At 46.5% G+C, this 23,308-nt stretch overlaps 1 protein-coding gene across 2 annotated transcripts; it reads left to right on the forward strand.

Moving 5' to 3' along the window:
• The first annotated feature begins 1,434 nt into the window (after positions 1–1,434).
• Positions 1,435–21,700, forward strand: GGT5 (gamma-glutamyltransferase 5). Of its 2 annotated transcripts, XM_065646704.1 has the most exons (13): positions 1,435–1,486; positions 1,922–2,221; positions 10,588–10,718; positions 12,099–12,188; positions 13,303–13,492; positions 14,080–14,237; positions 14,668–14,817; positions 15,223–15,356; positions 15,942–16,144; positions 16,559–16,650; positions 17,308–17,417; positions 18,249–18,356; positions 18,584–21,700. In XM_065646704.1, exons 2-13 carry the CDS (start codon positions 2,061–2,063, stop codon positions 18,728–18,730), a joined length of 1,674 nt encoding a protein of 557 aa, XP_065502776.1. In that variant the 5' UTR covers positions 1,435–1,486; positions 1,922–2,060; the 3' UTR covers positions 18,731–21,700. The 2 variants fall into 2 exon arrangements, with proteins under 2 accessions (XP_065502776.1, XP_065502775.1); XM_065646703.1 differs by lacking the exon at positions 1,435–1,486 and having other exon boundaries at positions 1,836–2,221.
• Positions 21,701–23,308: the final 1,608 nt, after the last annotated feature.

Consider the following 23,308-nt stretch of genomic DNA (forward strand, 5'->3'; position numbering starts at 1 on the left):
GTGCTCTTTGGGATTGTCTCTTTACCTCCAGGATCCTGAGACTGGTTATGAGGGCTGGATTTCAAACAGCAACCAGCTTTCTTTTCCTCAGATATGCCTGACTGATACCAGTCATCATCTGAAACCAGCTTCCCTGTCAGAGAAGTAGGCACTACAGATGGCTGCTCGATGTGTCGAGAACATTGTGGAGCTTGAGGTAAAATTACATTGGCTTAGTGCCCTACACTGCTGCCAGAGCAAGCAAAGGTGCACACTGTCCCCAGCAGGGCTGAGGGAGAAGCTCCTGGTGGCTCTAAAGCCTGCTCGGGTCCCCTTGGTCACTATGTGATGGGATTAGACTAACTGCCCCATGTGCTCTCCCCTTGAGCTCACATCAATGGCTGAGACCTCTCAACATGTCTGCAAGAATCCACCTACAAGAGGAATCTCTTCCGAACTCCTTCACTTAGTAGTTATGCTCTGCTCTTAAAATCTGAGGATTTCTATCCCTTGATGATTTCTTACCCTCCACAGAGTAGCTGTGGTGTTCGTGTCAACCTTATCAATGCCTGTACTTCAGATGTTAAATAATTTTCAAATTTAGGCTTTCAGCCCTGCTATGAATTTACAGGGAAGAGCTTTCTCCAAAAATGATGACTCTTTAAGTGTTATATGATAATTTGTAAAAAATGAAACAAGAAAGTCATGTAGAGATTGGGAAATTTTACAAGATCAGCAATGTTTTGCAATGGGGTGAAATGAAGGGTCACATTAGAGCTGTGGAGGCTTGTTACACATGCCAAGTATATTCACCAAGTCAGACAGAAATGTGGAGACCAAGAAATTATTCCCCAGGGACCATGGTTTTATCTTGGACAAAACTATATATTTTTCTTGGACTATTCTCACTTCCCCAAGATAACCTTACGGGAAGATACAACTACAAAAAAGACAGTCTACTCTATAAAATTTAATTTCTTGAGAAATAATACACAAAATAGTGTTACTTAGCTATGAGATAAAGTTTAGTGGGTGCAAGTTTGAAGTCCGTACTGAAATACAGGTGTAAATCTGCCTGGATGCATCCCTCTTTTCCTAACTCTAGCTGGAAAAGGATCACAGATAACACCTTTTAGAAAGACAGCAGGCAGATGTGGAGCCCTAACTTTTTAAGTGCAAAGAGAACTGTGTAATTAAGAGGCTCTTGAAGAGCTGACCGGGGCCAGCTGCGCTGTGTAGCGCTTGATGCTGCCGCCGCTGACTGCTGCTCTGTCAGGAATTGGGTCTGGTCTTACTGAGCAGCCGTTTGCTTCCTGAGTGCTGTGGTTGCTGACTGGGACTGGCTGGACCCCAGAGCTTTTAGCTGTACTGTTTGGCAGAAGTGCAGAGGTGTACTGTTTTATTCAAGCTATTCTGTTATGCTCTTTTACAGAAGATGTCTGGTGTGGACACTGGCAAGATTCAATAAGGAAAAAAGTCAGTAAGCAAAGTTATAATAAACTATAAGGTAAAGTAAGAGTAAATATGAAGGTTCCAGCTTCGTAATTTGTATTTAGCTTTTACTTCTTGGAGTAGTCTTACGGAAAGAAAATACCCCAAGTTCACAATGTGGCATTGATGTTGTAATTTTCTCAGTGATTCACCATGTAGGCTGCCTTTGTTTAGTAATTTGCTCTGTGTGGCAAGAATGTGAAGACAGAGAGGCTGCGTGAAGTCAATAAGCAGTGTAGAGATTTCACTTTGAAATGCTCCAGCAGTGAATGCGTTAAATGTTTCCACCAGAGACTCAAAAAAAAAAAAACACCGCACATGGTGGATATGCCAGAAAAAGTTTACTTTCTAAAAGAGAGTGAAAAGCCTCTCACACCTAAGAGAGCAGGAAAGAGAGAGTACGCTTTCCTTTTTAGCAGCTTTTAATCTTAAAAAAGAATGTAATTCTCAGTTGCAGGGGGCAGAGCCCAAATCAGTGAGACCTCCCTCACAAAACTGCCGGAATCCTCTACTTCCACCCTGAGCAAAGCAGGCGCCTTCACAGAAGGAGTAAAACCCTCCCATCTGCCTCCGGCGGTGTAGGAATAGACATGTCTACAGGGAAGATCTGTTGCCTGGTGCTGCTGACCCTCGGGGTGCTGACGGTGGTTGTTGTGCTCGCAGTCATCCTGACTCAACCCAAGTGCGGTCCTCAGCGCTACCTGCACGGTGCGGTGGCTGCTGACAGCGAGACCTGCTCTGTCATCGGCCGGTATGTGCACAGACCTCTCGGGTTTTTGGGTCACATGTTGTGTTTGTCATGGACTCAGAGTGACAGGCAGGTACACGTACTATGGGGGTGCGCCGAGTTTCTGCCCTGTCCCCGCTTCTGGGGCTGAGCAGCAGTGCTGCTCCCTGGGTGCTCTCCATTGGCGTGGACCCGCTCAGAGCGCAGATGGAGCCCTACCTCTGTGGTTAATGCTTATTTTCGTTATCCAATGTAAAAAAAAAATTGCAGCTCTGCAAATCCATGGCCTTTTGGAAGGTACAAATATTTATAATATACAAATGCAAGATTGTTTTTAAGTGGGGGAGCAGGAAATTAACTGCTTGCTTCATGGTGGTAAGTCTGTCAGTTAAGTGGCTTAGAAATAAATTAAGGAAGAAGCGAGAGGAGGTAGGAGAGAGCTGCAGCTGGGCTTCAGCAGAGGCAAGGAGGGCAGGCGGAGAGGTAAGAGGGACTGGGCATCTCAGCCTTTGGGGTGTGTGTTTCTGGACGCAAGCTTGCAGCAGTTGTGTCTGCTATTGAGAGAGACGCTGTATTGTAAAGCAAAGAGCAGATTTAATTGAAATTCGGCCAACAGACTGTAAGTACAAAAGACATATTTACATCATTTGGAAGGAAAGATGTAGGTTTACAAAATTCTCTAGCTGCCCAGGTTGTAACACTTCAGTTTGTGTAATAACTTCTCTCTCAAACATTTTGACTCTTATGTTGTTATTTTACTGTTACTGTTACTTCAATTCTTATACACTTGTATACACGAAAGTAGGATGGAACTTTACAAGCTACATGTGATGCTGGATGCTCCAGCAGTGGATGCTGGAGCTGTGTGCTCTGTCTTGTGGCTGGAGGAGTGAGGTACACCGTGCTTGCCATGTCGCACCTGTGGTTCTTGCAATGATGTGCTGACACAGCAGTTGTGAGCAGCTGGAGAAAATGTACTGTGGCTGTACATATGTCAAGGAATGAGACGGAGTTTTTTTTACACTAAGCCACAGGTTAGTTCTTCAGGGTAGGAGAAGTATATTTTAAATTAGTATTAATGGAAATAGAGGAAAATACATTACTAGATTACCCAAATAATCTGCTGGGAAAACCAGAGTGCTTATTTTGCAGCTTTTTTTAACTTGAAGTAGTGTAGAATCAGTTGGAAGGCACTGAAGTGACAGCCGCAGGAATCTGTGATCAGGTTGACAACTGAGAAGCTTTGGCCACTGCCGCTAGGCTGTCATCTGTTCCCTTCCCTTCTCCCCACAAGAAGCTCCACCTGCTTCCATTGCTGGACCTGCGCCTCCAGCACACTTGCTGTCGAGGTCTGTGGTGTCTGTGTGGTGACCACCTTAGATTTCCTACAAATAGTTTGCCAATGATCCCCACAGAGTTCTGCCCTTGCTCCAACTTCCCATCACACCTTTTTCGACCCTTTCCCCCAGCCTGGGGCATCTGCACATCATGTCCTGCTGCTCCAAAGGTACCAGCTGTCTCCTCCAGGCCTGCCAAGACCTGTGGATCTCCCCAGATGAGACTATTCTCCTCCTTCACCTTCCTCTACACCACTCACGCTCTGCCTAGAGGTTAGCCCTGCTCCTCTGCTGCTGCATGCTGTCTGCTGCTTTTCCAGGTATCCTTCGTCTCTATCCAATCTTGGAAACTTTAGTGCTCGTTTCCTGCTGTCCTTATACTTGAAATGAACCAACCTCCTGGGTTGTTCTCCCAGCTTGAGCTATCTGCTCATCTTCTGGCAATAGATCATAATAAAACTGTTTATAAAAAAGTTCATCTGCAACAGAGCTTGTGATCAGAAGATTTGTAAGCTTTGTACAGCATTTGCCCTTGTCTTTGTCATCATCCTAGTTCTCTCTTTGTCCCCACTGGCCCACAGTGGTAGCTTGTAAGGAAGGAACGTTTTTTCTTTGAGTGAAGCTTACTGAATGCTCTGCACTGTATGTGGTCTTGTTCATTTTCTCCCAGACATTTCTGTACTGTTTTATCTTATGTCACAGTGTAGCTCTTAGCTATTAACATGTGATAATCACCACTAAATTAATTCTTGCCTAAATTAGAGTGAGGCAGATTACATCTCTGGCTTTTTATGTGCACACTGCAGAGCCTTATAACAAATCTAGAGGAGTTTAAAACAACTAAAATTAGGTGAAGCAACAAGTTTCCTCAGTCTAACTTTATAGTAATTGCTGAATGCTTTTAGTAGAAGCATACAAAAAAGAGAAAGAGTGACCTCCAGCACCATGGAAAAACAATAGTCTTGGTGGCTTGGGTATGGCAAAGCTACAGTCAAAGGAAAACCACATGTTGTAACTGAACCTGTTGGCCTGCCCACCCCGCTGGTGAGAGCAGGAGTCATTGCAATGCAGCCAGTCCCGAAAGGCACACCACAGACAGATTCAACAGTGCCGGTTTGTCCCTGCTCTCCCCGCTGACTCTGCAGACCCTCTCTCTGCTGGGACCCTGGGCTGTCCCCCCAGCCACCCCCTTCATCCTGCAGATTCCCCCCAAGCTCCCAGGAACCCATGCGGGCAATGCTCAGAGAACCCCCAGGGCAGGACGGGCATTAAACCAAGTGCAGTGTTCTGGTGCCTAAAGTCTTGGAAGCTAAAAGCAGCACCTAATTTCTGACCTACTTATAAATTTTATTCTTTATTGAAAAATCTCGTTTACTTACAAACAGACCAACAAAAACACAAGAAACTCAAACCGTATGCTCTGTGAGTTGTCATTAATAATAACGAAATTCCTAGGGCATTACATGATACTGTGTTGGTTTAAGATGCTGCTGTTTAAGACAGAGTTTTGTGTGCTCCTAATAGAGCTCTTAATTGAACTTGTTGATAATGACTGACCTGAACCTCTTGCCCAAAAAGCGATCTTGTCTTTTAAGAAGTGGCATGGTGGGTTGGGGCAAATACCTCAGGGCCCTTGTGTTTTCCATCTCTGGTAGTTCAGCTGTGAAGGAAGGGCCAGTGAAGGAACTGTGTAGCTCTGTAATTCGTTAGTACAAGTAGGAGATTGGAGACAGAGTCCCAGCCCCTGTTTGCTGCTCTTTTTCTTCAATTGTACTCAGCTGTCATCTTCAGGCTTGGGTTTTCCAGCTCTGGAGATGGTGTTTGTATATTCTGGGGCTGTGTAAGGTTGGGCTTTCTGAAACCTTTATGCAACTCTTTGGCTCCCCGCAGCAAGCCTCCAGCATGTCATCATCCTTGTTGGCAGGTCCTGTGCTAGACTTGCTGTTAGACATCAGTACCCAACTCTTGGTGGTGAACAAGGTGGGGTCTTTTGCTACGAATGGTTTTACTGCTGGAGACAGGGGACTGACAGCAATATTGTGCAGCTGTCTGGTCCAGACAGGGGCCATGCGCTGGAAGAACACTTCTCCCTGAATGAAGTGAAACACTTTGATGAAGAGGGGTGGGAGGCTAAAAGGAGAGTTAGAGCAGTTTTTAACCCAAGGATGTGGATTTGGTACCAAAGGCCACCTCAGTAATTTCTCCTCATGTCAGGAAGCCATGAAGAGATAGAAGGTGATTTCCCTGGCAGGGAGTGGTACCCAAACCCACCTTTACCTCCAGCTCTGAGCTACTTGTTCCCTACTGGCAATGGAAGAGGCTTTTTCTGTCAACCATACAAGATGCTTTATATTCCCTACCAGTGTGCTGTTTGAACTCTGCTCTCCACTGCTCTGCATCTGTTTGTTTCCCAAATGGCAGAAGCAAGAGCCAGCATAAGGCCAGGGAGAGATTTAGGAGAAGCGCTCATTCCCAGAGATGGGATTTGCTGCAGCAAGGCGAGCCGACCTGACCTGGCCCAGCACCATTTCTGATCCCACTTCTCCAATGTAGCCCAGCACAGCCCCTGGGAACTGGCTTTTTCTGAAACGAACCCCCGCCTGGGGAACGGGGTGGCGGGGAGGGTGAGAATTTAATGCTCAGAAAATGCCTGTGGTCCTGGGAAGCTCAGTCCTAGGCAAAGAATGTGCTGAAAAAATCCTTTTCAGTGATGGCCCAGCAGCATTTCTGAAGAATGTTAATATCCCAAAGGATTTGCTTTCCCTTCTTCTTGTATTTTAAGTTTTAAATTTGTCAACTGACCCTTTTTTACTGAAACAGCTGTTGCTTTTGCAACATAATCTTCATAAATCTTAAGCAGGCAGCTCCCATATAACGGGTGGTCTCCTCCCAGCCCCCAGCTTTCTTTAGCACAAAAAAAGGTCAGTATCATTTAATACCTTAGCATTTCCTGTGTATTTAAAATAGCTTCAGGGCTCCTTCTAGCCCAGAACAGAGCAGCAGATTTTGCTGTGAGGATTGTGTAAGCAAAGTGCCATCATTCACCCTTCCTGGGAGGGTGAATCCCTGTTTTGCAGCTGCTGCAGTGAGACTTGGTTGTTAACGTCCTCTTCTGCTCCCAGCTTTAAGGAAACTCCATTAATGGCCAAACACTAAAGCTGAAACTATGTGGCAGGAAGGATGTAGGACAAAACATGTTGTTATCAGATCTTGTCAGCTGTAGCACTAAGATGTCTCTAGAGAGACCCGGTAGGGTACCACACTTTGACTGAGGGGCATGTGCTCTATAATTAAGGTAGCTGTAGCAGTGATCCATATAAAGGGAGCAACCTGATAGGACAGTCTAGCTGGATGAGAAAGACATAATGGCCCTAAATCCCCAGGCATCACTTCCAAGGAAATGGCAAGGCTCTGCCTGAAAGCGGGTGAGCCAGACAATGGGAGCCAAGTGTGACAGGCCAAGCGCCAGCTCAGACAGTGGGGTTTTTTTGTGTTGCAGTCTCCAGAGAGCCTGAAGGGAAAGCTGTTGAGACTGGGGTCTAGTCTGCAGATGGCATAGAATGGCTGCGGGCCCTGGACCCTGGTGGGACACATATCAGACCTCCTGGGTGAAAAAGCAAAGCAGCTCAAAAGCAATCTTGTTAATAACCATGATCAGGATTTAGTTTTACTCCTGCTGGATTCAGTTGTTTCTTTAAGTCTTGCTTTTCCTTAGCTACCACCGTGCCTCTCCTGTGTCATGGGACACTACCTGTGCTGGGGTGCAAGTGAAAAACTGGACAGGCACGTACACCCCACACAGAGCCAGGGAAACAATATCAGTGTGGTCTGTGAGCCCTCCAAGATGTGTTTGTGAGACTTGGGGCTAGAGGTGCTTCCTGCCAGACTGAGAAGAGCCAAAATAATGCCTAGTTTTGGAGAGAAATCTGAGCTCCCCTTCCCTCAGCCCCTGTCCCCCAAAGAAGCAGCGGGCAAAGGACCATGCCCAGCACCACACATCCCATCCCACACTGAGAAGTCTCAGGTGCCGTACACGTTGCTCGTGGATAGGAAGCCTTAGCTCTCCGTCCCAGGGTGCTCACTGAGAGGCAGCAGGCAACTGGAAAGCCCTCCTTCCCTTGGGCAAGAAACAGGTTTGTGTGTGTGTTGTTAGATGTAGTGTTTGCCACCAGAGGTGCCAGTTACCACCCGTATAGACACAGTAGACAGGAACGTAAAGCACTTTCAGATTATCTGGAAATTCTGGTTTTCTTGTCATCTTGTTTATATTGCCAAATGTGATTAATGAGGGCTAGTGACCAGGGGCAAAGCAAAACATGCTTTACTTTTCTCTGAAAAGTTGTCCCTGTGTTGGCTGCTGCTGTTATTTTGCTCTCTATTGTGTTAACGCTAAGGAGTTGCAGCCAAGAATCAGGAACAATAAAGACTATCTCTGGCTTTCCTGCCTCCCTGAGGCGTGCACCATGTCAGTGTCTTGGGCATGACCCATCTGAAAACTATTGAGTGGATTGGCAGGCTGGAGTAATCAGTGCTCATAAGCACTAGATTTGCCTTCACCTTGCCAGGCAGGATGTGTCCATCCTGGCAGCGCTGCTGATGTCCTCTCCACTGGACAGTGAACGTCCTTCTCCCACTTGTTCCTTTGATGCTCTTGGGAAGTTTGTGTCCCTTTGGCAGTAACAGTCCAGGTCTCAGCTCTCTTGAGATGTTTGCTGCTCTCTTTAGCAGTTAGATAAACCTTTTCTGCTGAGACTGAGACCTCATTTGTCCTCCCTGATCTCAGTGGGAGCCAAGGACACAGCTATAAACTGGAGTTTACAGGGCTTGTGTTATCCTGGCTCTAACTGGGAGTGTTGTGGGGGTTGGAGCATGGATAAGGTCATGCTAAGAAACTCGGGTTTGTGTGCTTTGTGCCTATGGTGCTACATTTGTGGTAGTTAAAGGGTATTTAGCCCACAATGTTGCTTTTATAAACAAGTACTTGAGAACACCAAAATATCTTAGCATCATCCAGAAACAGACCATCTAGGTGTACAAATATTAAATTAATAACTTGATTAACTGCAGTCACCCCTTAGAGCATGCTAAGTTAATGCCATTCCGATGCAGAGCATGCTGGCTTGGTGCAGATCAGTGAGGGGGGGGAACAGCTCATCTTTCGGAGCAGGTAGACGACCATCACCAGATGACACAAGAAGGGATGAGAAGCTTCATCAGGGAGTGCTCCTCTGGAAGACAAGTGTTTCTGGGGACATGGTGAGAGGCGTATGGCACCAGCTTCAGAGGGAGAGTGACAGGAGGGTCTTGGGACAAGATGTGTTGCAAGATGTGCATCAACTTACACAACTGTGAGTGTGGCTGGGAACTTGGGTGAGGATCTGGTGTTTTCCAGCCTTTAGGAGAATGTGTCTGATGTTCCATGTTAAAGTCTTAATGCCTTGTGTTGAATACCATACAATCTCAAAGTTTCTTTTTAAAGTTGTTTTGCACTGCAAATTAACTCAGAACCGTGGTTTTCCCTGGCACCAGGCTTTGTACATGTGCTGTCTCACAGCCCATAATCCGGGGCTCTGGGGAGCGCTGTCCCATGTCCATGTAGTGGTCTTTCTCCCCTCTTGCCCCAAGTTTCTAACGTGCTGTCTGTGCCTTCTGCAGGAGTAGCTGTTTCCCATGAAGCCCTTGTGTTATTCCCTTCTGTTGTTAACAACTAAAAAGCTCGAGTTTCAGAAAAACACCACCCAGGGACGTTCATGTGGTGAGTTTTACCCCTTCTGCAAGGAGATGAATGGACGAGCCTGAGCCTCAGTCTCCATTTCCAGCGCTACAGCCGGGGAGCAGCCTGCTGCTGGGAGGCTAAACACCATGCAGACCCCAGACAGAAGGCGCGGGGGTTCCCTGCCATTTCTTTTCTCCCTGCTTGTCCACATGCCATTTCCTTGCAGGTGGGGGTTCCAGAGGCACTTAGAGAAAAAAAGGGAAGCTGCAATCAGTGTGCCTGCTGGCAGCATCCTGTTCCCAGCCCCAGCAGGTCCCAACCACATCAGTGGGTGTAAAATAAACAGCAGTCCCCGCATGGGCTCTTTGTTCCTGTCACAGCCTCTGGGAGCAGTTGCAGTCCAATTAACGAACTACTCCACTTTCCCTTCTGGCTTTGCCTTACCTAAGCAGTGGACCGACCCAAACAGTCAGAAACCTTCCTAGCAAATACCAGTACTGGCTACTGGCAGGCTGTGTAAAGAAACCCCACCTCACCACATTTCCACTGCAAGGAAAAGGGGTTTTTACAGCTCTGCTTGAGGGAAACATTTGTTGAGACATGTTTCTCTAGCAGGAACTCATTGCTGTCAACAGCATGAGGCTGCCTTAATGCCTGTATGTTCTTTGGTGTGGCTGTGCCTAGGTAGAAACAGTTGAGGGTTTTTTTCCTGTTTGTGGATTTTTTTATTTTGTGGTGTAATTGTTGTTGTTGTGGTTTTTGTGTGTGTTTGTTTGTTTTACCTTTGGGGATACAAGGAGGGAATGAGATTTTTGTGCTGATATCACATAAGCCCAGGAAGGCACAGTGTAGGAGCAATGAAGTAAAGCAGCAATGAAGTAAAGCCTAAATGTTGTGCTAATTGACATGCTAAGTCTCAGGAGTTTTCTTCACATGGATCCATCACTCCTGCTTCAGTGGCCCTGTCCTGTTGACAAGCATAGGAGTTGTTATTAGGAATGGTAGGTGGGGAGCTAGACATCAGTTGTTTGGTTCCCAGCATGTGGAAAGCTCTCTCCCCTGCCAAGAGCACTTTCCTCCATGTCTGGGAGCTCCTTGCTGTTCCTTTTTTTCAACAATGTTTGTGAGCAGCTGTACTTCTCTCTGTCCTATCCCTGTTTGCCCAGAGAAAGACCACATAGGTCTTGCCCATGGCTGCTCTTTCCTCCCACAGATTCATCTCTCCCACTAATTTTTCTTTCCCACTCCCACAAAGGCACCTTTCTGCACTCTCACACTCCTCCATTCCGTCATCCCTGGATTCTAACATTGTCTTTTTTCTTCCCTTTCCACTGCAGGGACATCCTGAAAAGTGGAGGCACAGCTGTGGATGCCGCCATCGCTGGCTTGATCTGCACCTCGGTGATGAACCCTCAGAGCTCAGGCCTGGGTGGTGGGGTCGTATTTACTATCTATAATGCCAGCACAGGTATGAGCCAGCCCTGGCCTCTCCATGGTGCCCTGTCCCCTTGCAGACACACAGCTGCCATGGAGAAGTCAGAATCCTTCATGTTCTCTCAGAGCAATTTTTTGAATGTAAAAACTGCATCCTCTGATCACAAACCATGCTTTTGCACTTAACCCAGAGCACCCGCTACAGCAAGTGCATGTTTTTGCAGCAAGAACATGTGGGGGCTCCTCCTGCTTCGGCAGCTCAGGCAGTGCCCACTGACCCGGAGCAGCATCGCACACTGCCCTCGCTGCGTGGGTAGGACTCCCCAGAGCGGCAGTGAGGCTTCCTGTCCCAGGAGATGCATTTTCCCTTCAGAAACTTAAATCTAGCAATGTTCAGCGCCTGCTGGGAAGCCCTCCTGTGTTTGACTCTATCTCTAGTGTTGTGTTCTTTTGTGTTTTTAGTGTTTGGGGTTTTTTTTAAACTGCTTTGGCTCCGCAAAGCCCCCAGAGCTTATAGATCCAAATAGTAAAATCACCAGTGAGCACAATAACAATATTGTAGTTTTAAAAACCCTGCCAAGTAGTTTCACAGAATCACGAGTCTGGAAATGCTTGGGTGTATCTTATGCAATAGTATGATTTGGCAAAACACCCATATTTTTATTTTTTCCCTTTTGGCAGAGCCATGTAACTTTGTTTCCTATCAACAGTCCTCCTCTGTTACCTGAACTATCGTGCCGCACAGAGCCACACATGGCCATGCACGGCTCGGGTGCTTGGTACACGAGGTAGCACTGTGGGCTCCTGCAGCACAGCTGGCTCTGACGACTGTGACAGATAAATACAGGGCAGAGCAGAAGGTGAACTAATGTGCTAGACCTGAAATACGAGTGTACACAAGTGGGGTTTTTGGGTTTGTTTGATTTGGGGTTTTTTATTGTTTGGATTGGGGTTTTTTTTTTTCCCTTTAAGCTTCCTGATACATAGAGAGTCTTTCAGTATTACCGTTCTCCTTACAAATGTGATGGCTCATCACGTAGAAAATGGCCCACCATGGAGCATGAGGCTCCTGTTATGTCTCTGATGTCCCACCTGTAGAGGAAGTGCCGGAACCTGCAAATCAGATGTGAGCCCTGGGTGGACCTTACCTGGCTGGAGACAGACCCTGGCCTTGTCCCTGTACCGTTCTGGCCTCTAGGTAGGCGCTGCTTCGTTTGCTCTGAATAAAAGCATGGGAGCAAACGACAGTGTGTGCCAGCTGCAGCCTCACCCTGCACGTGTGCTTGACACATGGCAAAAGGCTTCAGGGCAGTTTGGCGTGGTGCCGGGGGCTCTGGGCTAGCCCCTGGCTGAGGTGTGTTCTTCACCTGCTTCGGGAGGACAGTGTTACGGATTTCTCCCTTCTCCTTTCTAGGAACAGTCGAGGTGATCAATGCCCGCGAGACAGTCCCACGAGAGTTTCCGCACAATCTGTTGTCTGGCTGTGCTGCCGGGTCACCCATTGGTAAGGACACAGACTGGCCCATGAGGGCTGTGTGTGCTCCTGGTGTGCAGTGCACTAAGCTTGGGGTGGGGGAAGTAAGGACCTTGCTGACTTTATCTGAAGTTCTGTTTAATTGCTTGCACTCTTCCTGGATTGATTTTTGCAAAAGTAAGAAAAAATACTAGTTCCTTAGAATTCCTGTTTTGTGGTAACATTGGCAACCTGACCAGCAAGGGGGTGGGGAGCAAAGCATGAAGAGAAGTCACTATGAAATTTCTCTTCATAGGAAGTCTGCATTTCAAGACCAGATTTCCCAAAGCACTCATTTCCCAGCAGTTCTTACAGCGAAAAATAAGGTCAATAGCTGCTCAGACTTTCTGGAAATGAAAGAAATCAGTCTAGTGCGCTTGCCCATGTCTTTAGATTCAGAAGTTGAGCTGCTGGACTCCAGCCTAACTCAACTATCACCTCAATCCCATCTGAGGAGGCTCCGTGCCCATTTGCTGTTACTGGTTTGGTAACAGGCACTCTTGCTTTAGCAGCGCATCTCGGATCTCTCCACATTTCCTGCTGCATTCATTCTCCTTCCCTAGCATGTTTTCTTTTGGGGTGTGTCCTAGTTCCTAGAGATGTTCTTATCCTCAGAAGAAGAGCCCGAAAAGGAACAGGAACAACTATGGTTGGAAGGGACAGTTGGAGGTCTCTGCTCCAATTCCTGCTCAAAGCAGAGTCATGTCAGAGTCATGTCAGAGCTGCGTGGGGCCTTGTTCTGTCTCATTTTTAACTTCTCCAAGGCTGGGGAGTTTCACAGCTCCATTTGTTGCGGTGTTTGACCAGGCTCTGCGTGACTGCTTTTTCTCTTAGGTCCTGCTGCCATCTCCCTTGCTGCAACATGTGCCTGTTGCCTCTTTTGCTTTCACCATGCACCTCTAAGTTGGGCTCCAGCTTCTCAATACCCCTTCTATTAGGTGGCGGAAGAAATACACGAACAGAAAAAGGAAAGAAAAGAAACTAAGTCTGCTTTAGAAACTTTAGTCCTCCCTGTACAAATCCACACTTCCTTTGGAGTGCTTTGAGAGGTGAAACTTACAGGCCACTGAGTTAGTGGGTGTGACACTGCCGTTCTGCTCTTCAGGCTCCCGCTGGATTGCTGTACCAGGAGAACTTCGTGGGTATGAAGAAGCCCATAAGCGATATGGCCGCTTACCATGGAAAGCCCTATTTGAACCAACCATCAAGCTCCTTTCAGAGCCACTTGTCATTTCCCCGGTTATGGACAAAATAATCCATCACCCACTCTTCTCCCGTCCAGGAAAAAGCCTGTGGTAAGACCCATGAATTAAATTGCAGTGTGAGGACCACTGTTCCCTCAGCTTCAGATCCTTCCTCTAACATACCGACATGAAGTGCAGGCTGGTGCCGTGACTTCTGCTCAGTAAATACTTGCTATGGAGAGGAAAGGAATAACAGAAATGGTTTTTAATTTTTTTTTTTCTGCCAGCAACTGTTTTTGTTTTTTTGGGGTGGTTTTTTGTAATTTAGAGAGTCTTGGCACAGCAAAACTGCACATCTGCTCATGAGGAGGAGCTGGCTGCATGTGGCTTGCCTCCATCTGTGTGGAAATCATCCCCTGGCAGTAGGGCCCTACAGCAGATACCTGTTCGGAGAAGCCCCACTGACCTGAGCCAAGGTCAAAGCATTAGGTCCTGTGGAGGAAACATTGGGTAAAGAGTTCCTAGTACTACGGGTAGCAATTGGCTGAGAACTTTTCTCCATGTAGATGGCAGTGTAGCCCTGGCTTGGAAGGCATACAACAGGCACAAACCAAATCAGCTTTGGGAAGTAGAAAGAGGTTGGCCCTGGGGACAGAATAAGCACATGCTGTAAACTGATGGATGTTCTTCTTTAACAGCCCACTGATATGTGACGGTCCAAGGTTTTTGAAGCATGGAGAGACCTTCAGGTGGCCAGCGCTGCAGAAAACACTGAAAGTTGTAGCAGAAAATGGAGCTGCAGCATTTTATGAGGGACAGATAGGAAAGGCCCTGGTGGAGGATATTAGGAAGGCTGGTAGGTAACAGCTACAGTTAATACTAACAGATAGGCCTTTTCCCCACAATTGGCCAACAGTGAGAGTTTACCAGGGGAACACTAACACTTGGCATTTGTGTGCCACTTGGGGTGACACCTGGCATGGGAAGGGGCCACCTTTCCCCGGCACTTAGAACTCAGGCCCAGAAGCAAGGCTGAGAGCCACCTGCTGCTCTGGCATTCACCCATGGCGCTCATGCACTGGCCTCTCCAACACCCTCGGGCTTTGTGATGTCCTGGTTTTGGTGGTAGATTAGGACACATGAAGATGTTGCTGGGCTTGGTGGAAGAAATTTAGAGCACACAGGGATGGCTATAAGCGTTACCAAGGCTCTGATGTAGCCAGCCTGTAGTAACGTGTAGAAGTTAACTTGCTAATGCCAGTTACCTGTCTGGTTTTCTGTTGAAGGGTCCGGCATCTCACTGGAGGACCTTCAGGCATACAGAGCAGATGTGTCCTCAGCTTTGAACATTACCCTGAACAACCACACCACAGTGTTTTCTGCTGGACCACCCATGGGAGGTGCTGTGCTCATGTTCATCCTCAAGATATTGGAAGGTAAATTCCTAAGGGACAAGGGGCAGCAAGAGGTTTGCAAAAACTGTTGCTCTAGAGCAGTAGAAAAGTAGTGGGCAGAAATGGAGTTGGCAAGCCAGAATGGGCTACAAAACAGCAGTGTGGCCATGCTGTGCAGCGAGTGATGAATTGGCTCATTCTTATAGCGCATCAGCATCACCATAGCTGCTGCAGGAGCCAAAGGATACATGATTTTCCCAAGGCTTCAAGAGGAATTGAAGTCACAGCAGAAATTAGTACTTGGTTGGTTTTGTGCCTACCTCCTGCTAAAGCATAGGGGAGACTTGATAAGAACTGGGCTGGGAAAAGGGAGTTCCTTTCAGCTTTTTCTTTACAATTAAATATTGCCTTGGGTCTATTAACAAAATATTTCATCCTGCTTCATAGTGTATAAATTCCATGAAGCATCATTGGCAACACCCAAGGAGAAGGTGGAAACCTACCATCGCATTGCGGAGGCCCTGAAGTTTGGCAACATGCTAAAACCCCATATGAGTGACCCAGCCTTCTCCAAAGCTCAGGTGAGCTGGCATGGTACATGAGGGCACCACAGACACCCACAGCACTGGCAGCTTCTTCTACCTTGCTGCTTTACAGAGCAGCCTTTTTTTTTTTTTTTTTTTTTTTTTTTTTTAAACTTGCATCGGCATCAACTCAAGCAGGCCACCTAGCCAGACTATCCTGCCTGCCAGCACAGTGCTATAGTACAAGCGATACTCTGACACCATCCTGCTTTGCAGCCACAGAAGGAAAGAAAGTAGAACTGCTAGTCAAGAGGAATGCTGCTCAGCTGGCCAAGGCAGAGGCAGGATTAGGACATTTACATTGTCTGCAGTTTCTGTTCAGCTGTTCAGCTGTCAGCTGGCGCTCACTTGTCTGATAAAGGATGTGCACGTACTAAGACCAATGCTGAGGTGCCTCAGTACTGAACTTGTTCCATTTTGTGATGAGGGTGGCCCAGGGATTCAGGCTGGGGCTGAGTGCTGCTGGTGCAGGTCCCCAAGCTCTGACTGTTAAGGCTGAATCCCCCCAGGCATCCTTGTGCCCAAAGACAGACAAGTCTGTGCTTTGGGGACACAAACTCAGTGTCCTTGCTGTGATTGCAGGTGACTGTGGGGACCATGCTGTCTGACAAGATTGCTGAGCTTGCCAGAAGCCGAATAGATGACCGAGGTGACCATCCACTCAACCATTACAACTTGTTGGAGTCCATCTACAACCATGGATACAAAAATAAGGGCACAAGCCACATCTCTGTGCTCGCTGCAGATGGCAGTGCTGTGTCCGCCACCAGCACCATCAACTACCCGTGAGTAGCTGGGGGGTTGGTAATTCACACAGGCCATGTATCACATTCACAGGATACCTGTGAGGGCTATTTACCAGAAATGCAAAACCTTTGGGCTTCACAGATTTAGGCAGTCTCTTACTCGTTAATGCCTTTTTCATGTGACAGCAAAGGTCTTTGAGCATCAGCCCAAAGGAATATCACAATTCACAAAGATGTAACATGTTGCTGAGCTCTGCGAGTTGGGCAGATCCCCATATCCACTAGTAACAGGGAGCTTATCTCTGGCCCCAGCACAGCCACACAAACACCTTCTGGACACCCTGGCTGGGGCAGCTGGGCTGGGAAGAGACAGAGGTAACCACAGGGTGCCAGGTTCTGTTATTGTCATTCACAACACAAGGGCATTGAAAGTCTGCTTCTTTCCCCCTGCAGGTTTGGCTCCTTTGTGTATTCTAACCAAACCGGGATCATTTTAAATAATGAACTTGCTGATTTCTGCATAGCAAACAGAAGCATCGAGTCAGGTGAGCATTCTCACCCTCAGAAAAATATACAAGGCCAGGAGATGGATATTCAGGCCATGTACAACTGGGCAGGGACTGCCTGTAAACTGCAGGTACTCCTTCCTTTCCTAGGTTTAGATGAGAGCAAGTTTGTTTCAGACTAACAGAGGCCAAAGCCTTGCAGTGTTGTCTTGTCCACTCACACACGCCCTTGCATAAAAACATGGGATATAGTTGCATGCACAGTCAGTAATACTATAGGTTTACACTGAGTTCTGTGACAGCAGTGTTGATGCAGAGACATTGCTTTGTGAAATAAGCTACCCCTGATGCAATCTCCCTTGTCTCTGCCGTGAGAGAGGACATCAGTACTGCAATGGCAGGGTTGCTGCTAATGGTTCCTCACCTGGGTTGAAGGAGCTGCAGCAATGCTTGTAGGATGCCTGGCACCAAGAGGTGCTTTCTATTTAGCCTGTGCCATGAAGATCCAGCTTCTTGTGAGGTGGGGTCTCAGCACAAGGAAGCTAGTTTTCTGGAAGACTTGAACTTCTTGAGGAATGAGCAGCAGCTTGGTTTTCCATGGGGAACGCAAGAAGGTTGAGGTGGATAAACTTGTGTGTCCCTCCAACCCCCTTAACAGCCATGTGGGAGAAATAACACTCTCTGCCTCTGCTCTAGGAGAGAAGCCTCCCTCAGCAATGGTGCCTTCCATTCTCATCTCCAAGACAGGAGACATGCTGGTGATCGGTGGAGCAGGCGGGGCCCGGATCATCAGTGCTACTGCTATGGTGAGTGAACAGGTACCACACAGTAACGCTTTCCACTGAGCAAGGGGAGAACGTGCTGTCCTGAACAAAAGGCATTGCTTTGCTGCTGCTCGTACTGATACATGGGAGGCAGCAGTGAAGAGGGCCTGCTGCAGACCCGTCTGTCCTCATCCTCTTGCCTCCAGCATTTCTGTGGCAAGTGCCAGTTGCGCCTCTCAGTTCTTTTTCGAAAGGGAAAAAGTGAGAATAATCAAATAGCAAGTTAAGGCAGCTACTAGGAAGAGAGGTATTGCCCAAAAATAAACAGATAAGTTATGTGATGGAAAGAAAAACAGAAATCCACTACTACACGTATATACAGAGTAACAAATCTTAACAAAAAAAAGAGCTTGCTGAAGCATGAAGTCTAACAAACATCTTGTTCAGCAATCATGGAAAAAAAAAAAAAACACCAAAAGAGGAAAAAGAGGACTCTTTTTTTTCTTCAACTGGAGAGAAGCATGGGAAGGGGTCCATGCTAAGACTTTATCTGAAAATAGAACAACTGTCAAAAAAAAGAGATAAGATCCATCAGCATGTGACTTTGGCTCAGGCAAAGCATCTAGGAAGTATCATTATGTGATCACTCTGTTTTTATACTTTCCCTGAGCATCTGGTAATGGTCACCATGAAGACAGGAGACCAGGCTAGTAGGACTTCGGGTCTGACTCAGTGCAGCCTCTCGATCAGTCCAGATTTGCACCAGCTGCAGAGAGCTGGTCTGGCTGAACACCAGTGCATGGGATGGCAGCATGTGACCCAGATTCTTATTCAATATCTCCAGTCAGTCAGGTGGGATTTGTTCTGTTGCAGGCAATTATAAACAAGCTGTGGTTTGGCTATGACTTGGAACATGCCATTTCAGCTCCCATCATGCATGCCGAAGGTGACAATATCCTATTTGAGGAACACTTCAGTGAGGTGAGTGGCCTTGCTTGGATCTTCTTGTCTTCTCCTTTTGGTGAGAAGAAGATTTCTTCTCCAACTCTCCTGAATGATCTGTGGTTTACTCCTAGCTAACCTCCTATTTACTTAAAGCTCACTTTCTCAACCTGATCCCACATACACACCCTTCATTTTCACACTGCCACTGCAAAGACCTCGGGCTCCTGCCCCATTCACTTCATTTGCTCTTCTCTCCCCTGCAGGAGGTTAGGAGCAGCCTGCTGGGACGAGGACATAAAGAAGTGAAAGCTAATTTTGCAATGAATGTTGTGCAGGGAATTTCCAAGGAAGGAAAATGCATCTCTGCTTACTCTGATAAAAGGAAGCTGGGGAAGTCAGCTGGTTATTAGCATTAAATGCCATCACAACTCACAAAACCACAGGAGATAACTAGATTCAGAACATGCTTTGGCTTGGACATGCCAGTATTGCCTGTTCCCATCATGAGGCCTCCTACACTATGGGCAACACTTGAGATTGACTACACCTAATTCCAGCGGACTGCAAGGCACACTCAGGCAACACAAGGACAGGTCAGCCAACCTTGTTTATAGCTACACCCTCCATTACTTACGTGATATATGGAAAAACATATTTCTTGAGCAGATCAGCTATTCAGAATAAGAGAATACAAAGTGGGAAAGGAAAATGGGTCCAAAACCCACTGGGAACACTGTGAAATGACCCAGCTTCTGTTCCTGCTGGAGGGTCTCCATTAAGAGTAGGATTGTTTTCTTTCAAGCTGTTACCACAATACACTTATTTTTACTGGGGTTCAGCAGTGTGAAGTAAGTGACTGAGTATTTTGGTTAGAAGGATTACAAGAAGCGTCTGTAGGGTCAGGATTTTAAAATCTTAAGCATCCAGGCTTAGAGAGTAGGTTTGGAAGGGGAAGAGAGCAAAACTCCACACTCCCCCTCTTGGTTTTCCCATCCAAAGCAGCCCTACTTTTCCCGAAGGTGGCAGATTAAATCAGAGTGCCATAACACAAGTTTGCTGCCCTGCTACTCTCTGCCTGGGGGATGCAAAGGACCCCATGAGCTCTGAGTAACTGCGCCAAAGCTTCCTTCAACCCTGCACACTGGTGACCTGGAGAATTCCCTGCTCCCAGGATGGACAGGCTTCAGCAGTGGAAGAGCTGTTGATTTTGGATGCTTTATAACTTTCTTCGAAATACAAAGGATACATGCTCAGAAGACTTCATTTGTAGCCGTGAGCTCAGCCTGGCCAGGCAAACACCAGGACTGCTGAGACGCGATGCAGCACCATCAGACACTGCCGGAAGACTTTTCTCCCATAGCTAAGGACATGCTCCAGCTCCCTGTTCACCACAACTACTCTCTAATGTTCCCTTAAGAACACAAGGAGGAAATTGTAGGACTAATTAAGAACTATCACCTTCTCAAGGAGACCTGAACTCATGCACCTGGATGCAAAAGGTCTTTTGTATTAATAGTTACTCCACAACCTTGCCCTGCTCAAAATGGTCTAGAGAATCAAACATTTAAGGGGAAAAAAAAAGCAAAAAAAAGCAACAAACACTGAACACCAAACCAACAAACACCAAACAAAGAACACATGAAAGCTCTTCTCCAATACCTAGGGACAAGTTCCCAACTCCATTTTCTGAAAGCTTATGAGCTGTACCTCCCTATAGGCACACATAGGTGTGAGGGTGAGGTGGGGGGTGGTGTGTATGTGTGTCTGGGTGCCTGTGTCTGTGTGTTTGTGCGCATCTGTGTGTCCCTGCGTATGTGTGTCCTTACCTCATACACAGCCCCTGGTATTCCTAGTACACAAACAAATAAAAACCTTCTGTAAACACTGTAGCAAGTATTTGAGCACAAACAAACCAAAACAAGGCCATCCACACATATACTTGCAAACAAGGCCAGATAAGTTTTAAGGCTATGTTCTTACCCGTGAAGTCTGTCCAATAAAGCCATCGGCTTGTTGAAAGCTCAGCCTTCACTTGCATTTTAATGATAGTCTGAGTAAAGCTGACTGGAGCCAGACATGTGTTTTCCTTTAGAAATTACACACTAAGGACCATAGTATGACCACAGCTGTATCAGAGCCTAATGAAAAAAAGTATTCCTAAGTTACCAGATCATAACCGCAAGTACTTAATCATGCATCTGGAAGACAAGTTACTTACGTAGAGAGCCAGCTCCGTGCACTGTCCCCGCCTTCCTTGTTCAAGTGGAATTTACACTAAGTCCCCTAGTTCAGGAAAAACTACTGATTTCTCCATCAGAGCTGCTCACTCAAGCCCTAGAAGCGCACAGCACCGTCAGCAGTACAGTGTTGCTGAATGTGAATAGAGAAAGGGAGTAGGCCTAAAGTTTGAGGGGGTGCAGTATTTATGTTAATTTGGAAAGGGTTACATTGGGTTTTCTTGGTAGCCATATTTAATCTATATAATTTGCTGAAGTTTTCTACTTAGATTAACTCCTCTCTTACCTCAGCTACCAGTTCCTGGCTGCGATGGTTCTAGTGTCAGAAATAACACCCCAGCTTCAGAGTTGTCACAGGGGAAGCACTTACGGGCAGCAGACACCACCTGTGGCTCACATTTTAGGACCAGACACACTAACTAGATCAGATGGAGGCTTTAGCAAGAGCTGTAGTTATTTCTAGCTCGCCTGTGCTTGGGGTTCACAACAGCAACTGGGAACGGCACTGGCGGGAGACAGGGAGAGTGGTTCTTGCTTCCCCATCGGGCTTCAGCGCAGCGCTCAGCAGTGCCCTGGGTCACACTCCATCACCTTCCACCAACAGAAAAAAAAAACCCATAGTCACCAAGTAACTGAGCCTCCAATTACCTTCACTTCCGACATACCTTAGGGAAAAGCACGCTTCAGTAATCAGCCTATCACCTTTCCAGCGCAATAGTATCACAGCTGCTTCCCACCACCAAGACATGGGAATGTTATCTGTACTCCAGCACTCAATGCAATTTAACTGCTTTGCTACTAACACCGAAACTGAGCCAATTAAGCCGTTTTAAAACCCATCACAGCTTTAATTTGCCAGACAGAAAGGAATGAGAGCGCAGACCTTTCTCAGCAGCAGAAACTTCCAGTCCTGGAGTCCTCACCAGCAAAACATCAGGTGAAGCTGAGGGATCGTACCTCCCTTAGCACCTCTGCTCTTGCCCTCCCACCTCCTCACCGCTGCTGAAATTTGCTTGGGTCACGAGCCTCGAGTTTGGTCTCTCCCCATTCATGCTCATGCCAACAGGAAAGCATTATTTTGTACTTAGTCAACTTACATGGACTTTTAAATCATCACTGTACAGAGGCTGCTCTATTTTCTAATGAAGTCTTTAAATTATATTTTTAATAAAGTGTTTTTAAACCTGTCTGAGAGTTTGTTCTCTAAACCCACATGTCCTGCTCTCCATCCCCTGCACTGTCAGGCAGTTGCAGCATGAACCGACACGTGACATTTGCCTGTCAATACACAGACAGCCTCAGTGCCGCGCGAGCAGTGGAACCTGCCCCAAAGCAGGTGGCACAGGTACATGGCCTATGTACAGATGAGTCCAAATGAGATGTAGATAATTACAGCATGCAGAAGTAGCCAAAGTTGTTCTTAAAAAAAAAAAAAAAAAGTACCAACTACGTGCAAGCCTTAGCCCAGTTTAGTTTTAACAAATTAGTCATTTCTGGTGATACTGCTGAAACAAGCAAACAAACATCCATTTATGCAGAGAGTCAAAGATGCAAATGCATTTATAGGAACAGTTTTCAACAGAAGTGTTTTTAGCCATAGCAAATAGCTGACCTTTCCATAAGGGAAGTTTTGTTAAATAGGTTATAAATAATAGGGGAGTTTTCTGACCAGCTAGAAGAAATTCACGAATGCAAGACTGCTGTACCACAAACTGCTAGAAGCAGCCCAGCAGCACTCAAACTTGTTTCAGAAAGCGTGTTTGTCCAACAGTCATTTCCCAGAAAACAGTTACCCTCTGGTTTCAGAACACAAGCTTTTGCTGTTGTAGTTCAGGCTCACTATAGTGACTCTAAGATTGCGATAAACTCATTTTGCTGTGCAATTATTTTGTTTATTTCTCAGATCACAATTGGCCAAGAAAGAGTTCAGGTAGTCCTAAGTCCAAAGAGCAAGGTATTTCTAACAAATAGCAGCTGATGCTGCTCCATGCACAAACTTGTATCAAAGCTCCCTGAAATGCCCTGCAAACTGGATTTAAACAGCAGCGTACCACCCAGTGGCATCTGTCATGGAATTACAAGAAGTAGAAAAGTCAGAGTCTCAGTTCAGCAATAAAAAGATACAGGTTTGGCCCCAAACCAATCTCATTCTTAAAGAAACACAATGACTCTAGGTTATTTACAACAACTGCCTTAGCTGCACCTAACACATCAGGAAAGCACAGAGCACATTCCAGGCAACTTTTGGTAAAAGCTCCTCATTCAGCGGGAGTGATATAAGCAAATATATATGTCAAAGTTGTGACCCTTTGATTTAAACATGAGCTAGCCACCACTTTATTCTTTGAAACTAGACTCTCCTCAATTCCAGAAACTACTGGCAAAGAGGGTGCCTGATGCCTAAAATTCAGCCTTTCACTTTCTCTTCAATGCATTCTGTATTTTAAGGTTCTTACAAACTGACAGGAAGTTTCAATAAGCCAAAGAGATGAGTTCAGTTACTGTTAGTTGTGATTCAAGGACTTCAGAAACATTCCTGGAGCTTGACAACATCCTGAAACATCTTACGCTAAGTTCATCTAGCATGATGTATTAGTTCATGCTGGTAGCTGAACACAAAAACCCTCTCATGCACAGGTACACAGCTCATAGCTGTTCCGTATCAGATATGGATTTCTAAGAGGTCATTAGCTGTCTGATTAATGGTAACTTACCTTTAAATGAGTATCTGCAGCATGCTCTTTTTTAGAG

This window comes from Caloenas nicobarica, chromosome 16, assembly GCF_036013445.1.
Source record: "Caloenas nicobarica isolate bCalNic1 chromosome 16, bCalNic1.hap1, whole genome shotgun sequence".
NCBI lineage: Eukaryota > Metazoa > Chordata > Aves > Columbiformes > Columbidae > Caloenas > Caloenas nicobarica.

Coding starts and splice junctions, on each gene's coding strand:
- GGT5 (XM_065646704.1), top strand. CDS start 2,061: ATGTCTACAGGGAAGATCTGTTGCCTGGTGCTGCTGACCCTCGGGGTG. Junction 12,189..13,302: donor TGCTGCCGGGTCACCCATTG/GTAAGGACACAG, acceptor TCTGCTCTTCAG/GCTCCCGCTGGATTGCTGTA. Junction 18,357..18,583: donor TTGAGGAACACTTCAGTGAG/GTGAGTGGCCTT, acceptor TCTCCCCTGCAG/GAGGTTAGGAGCAGCCTGCT.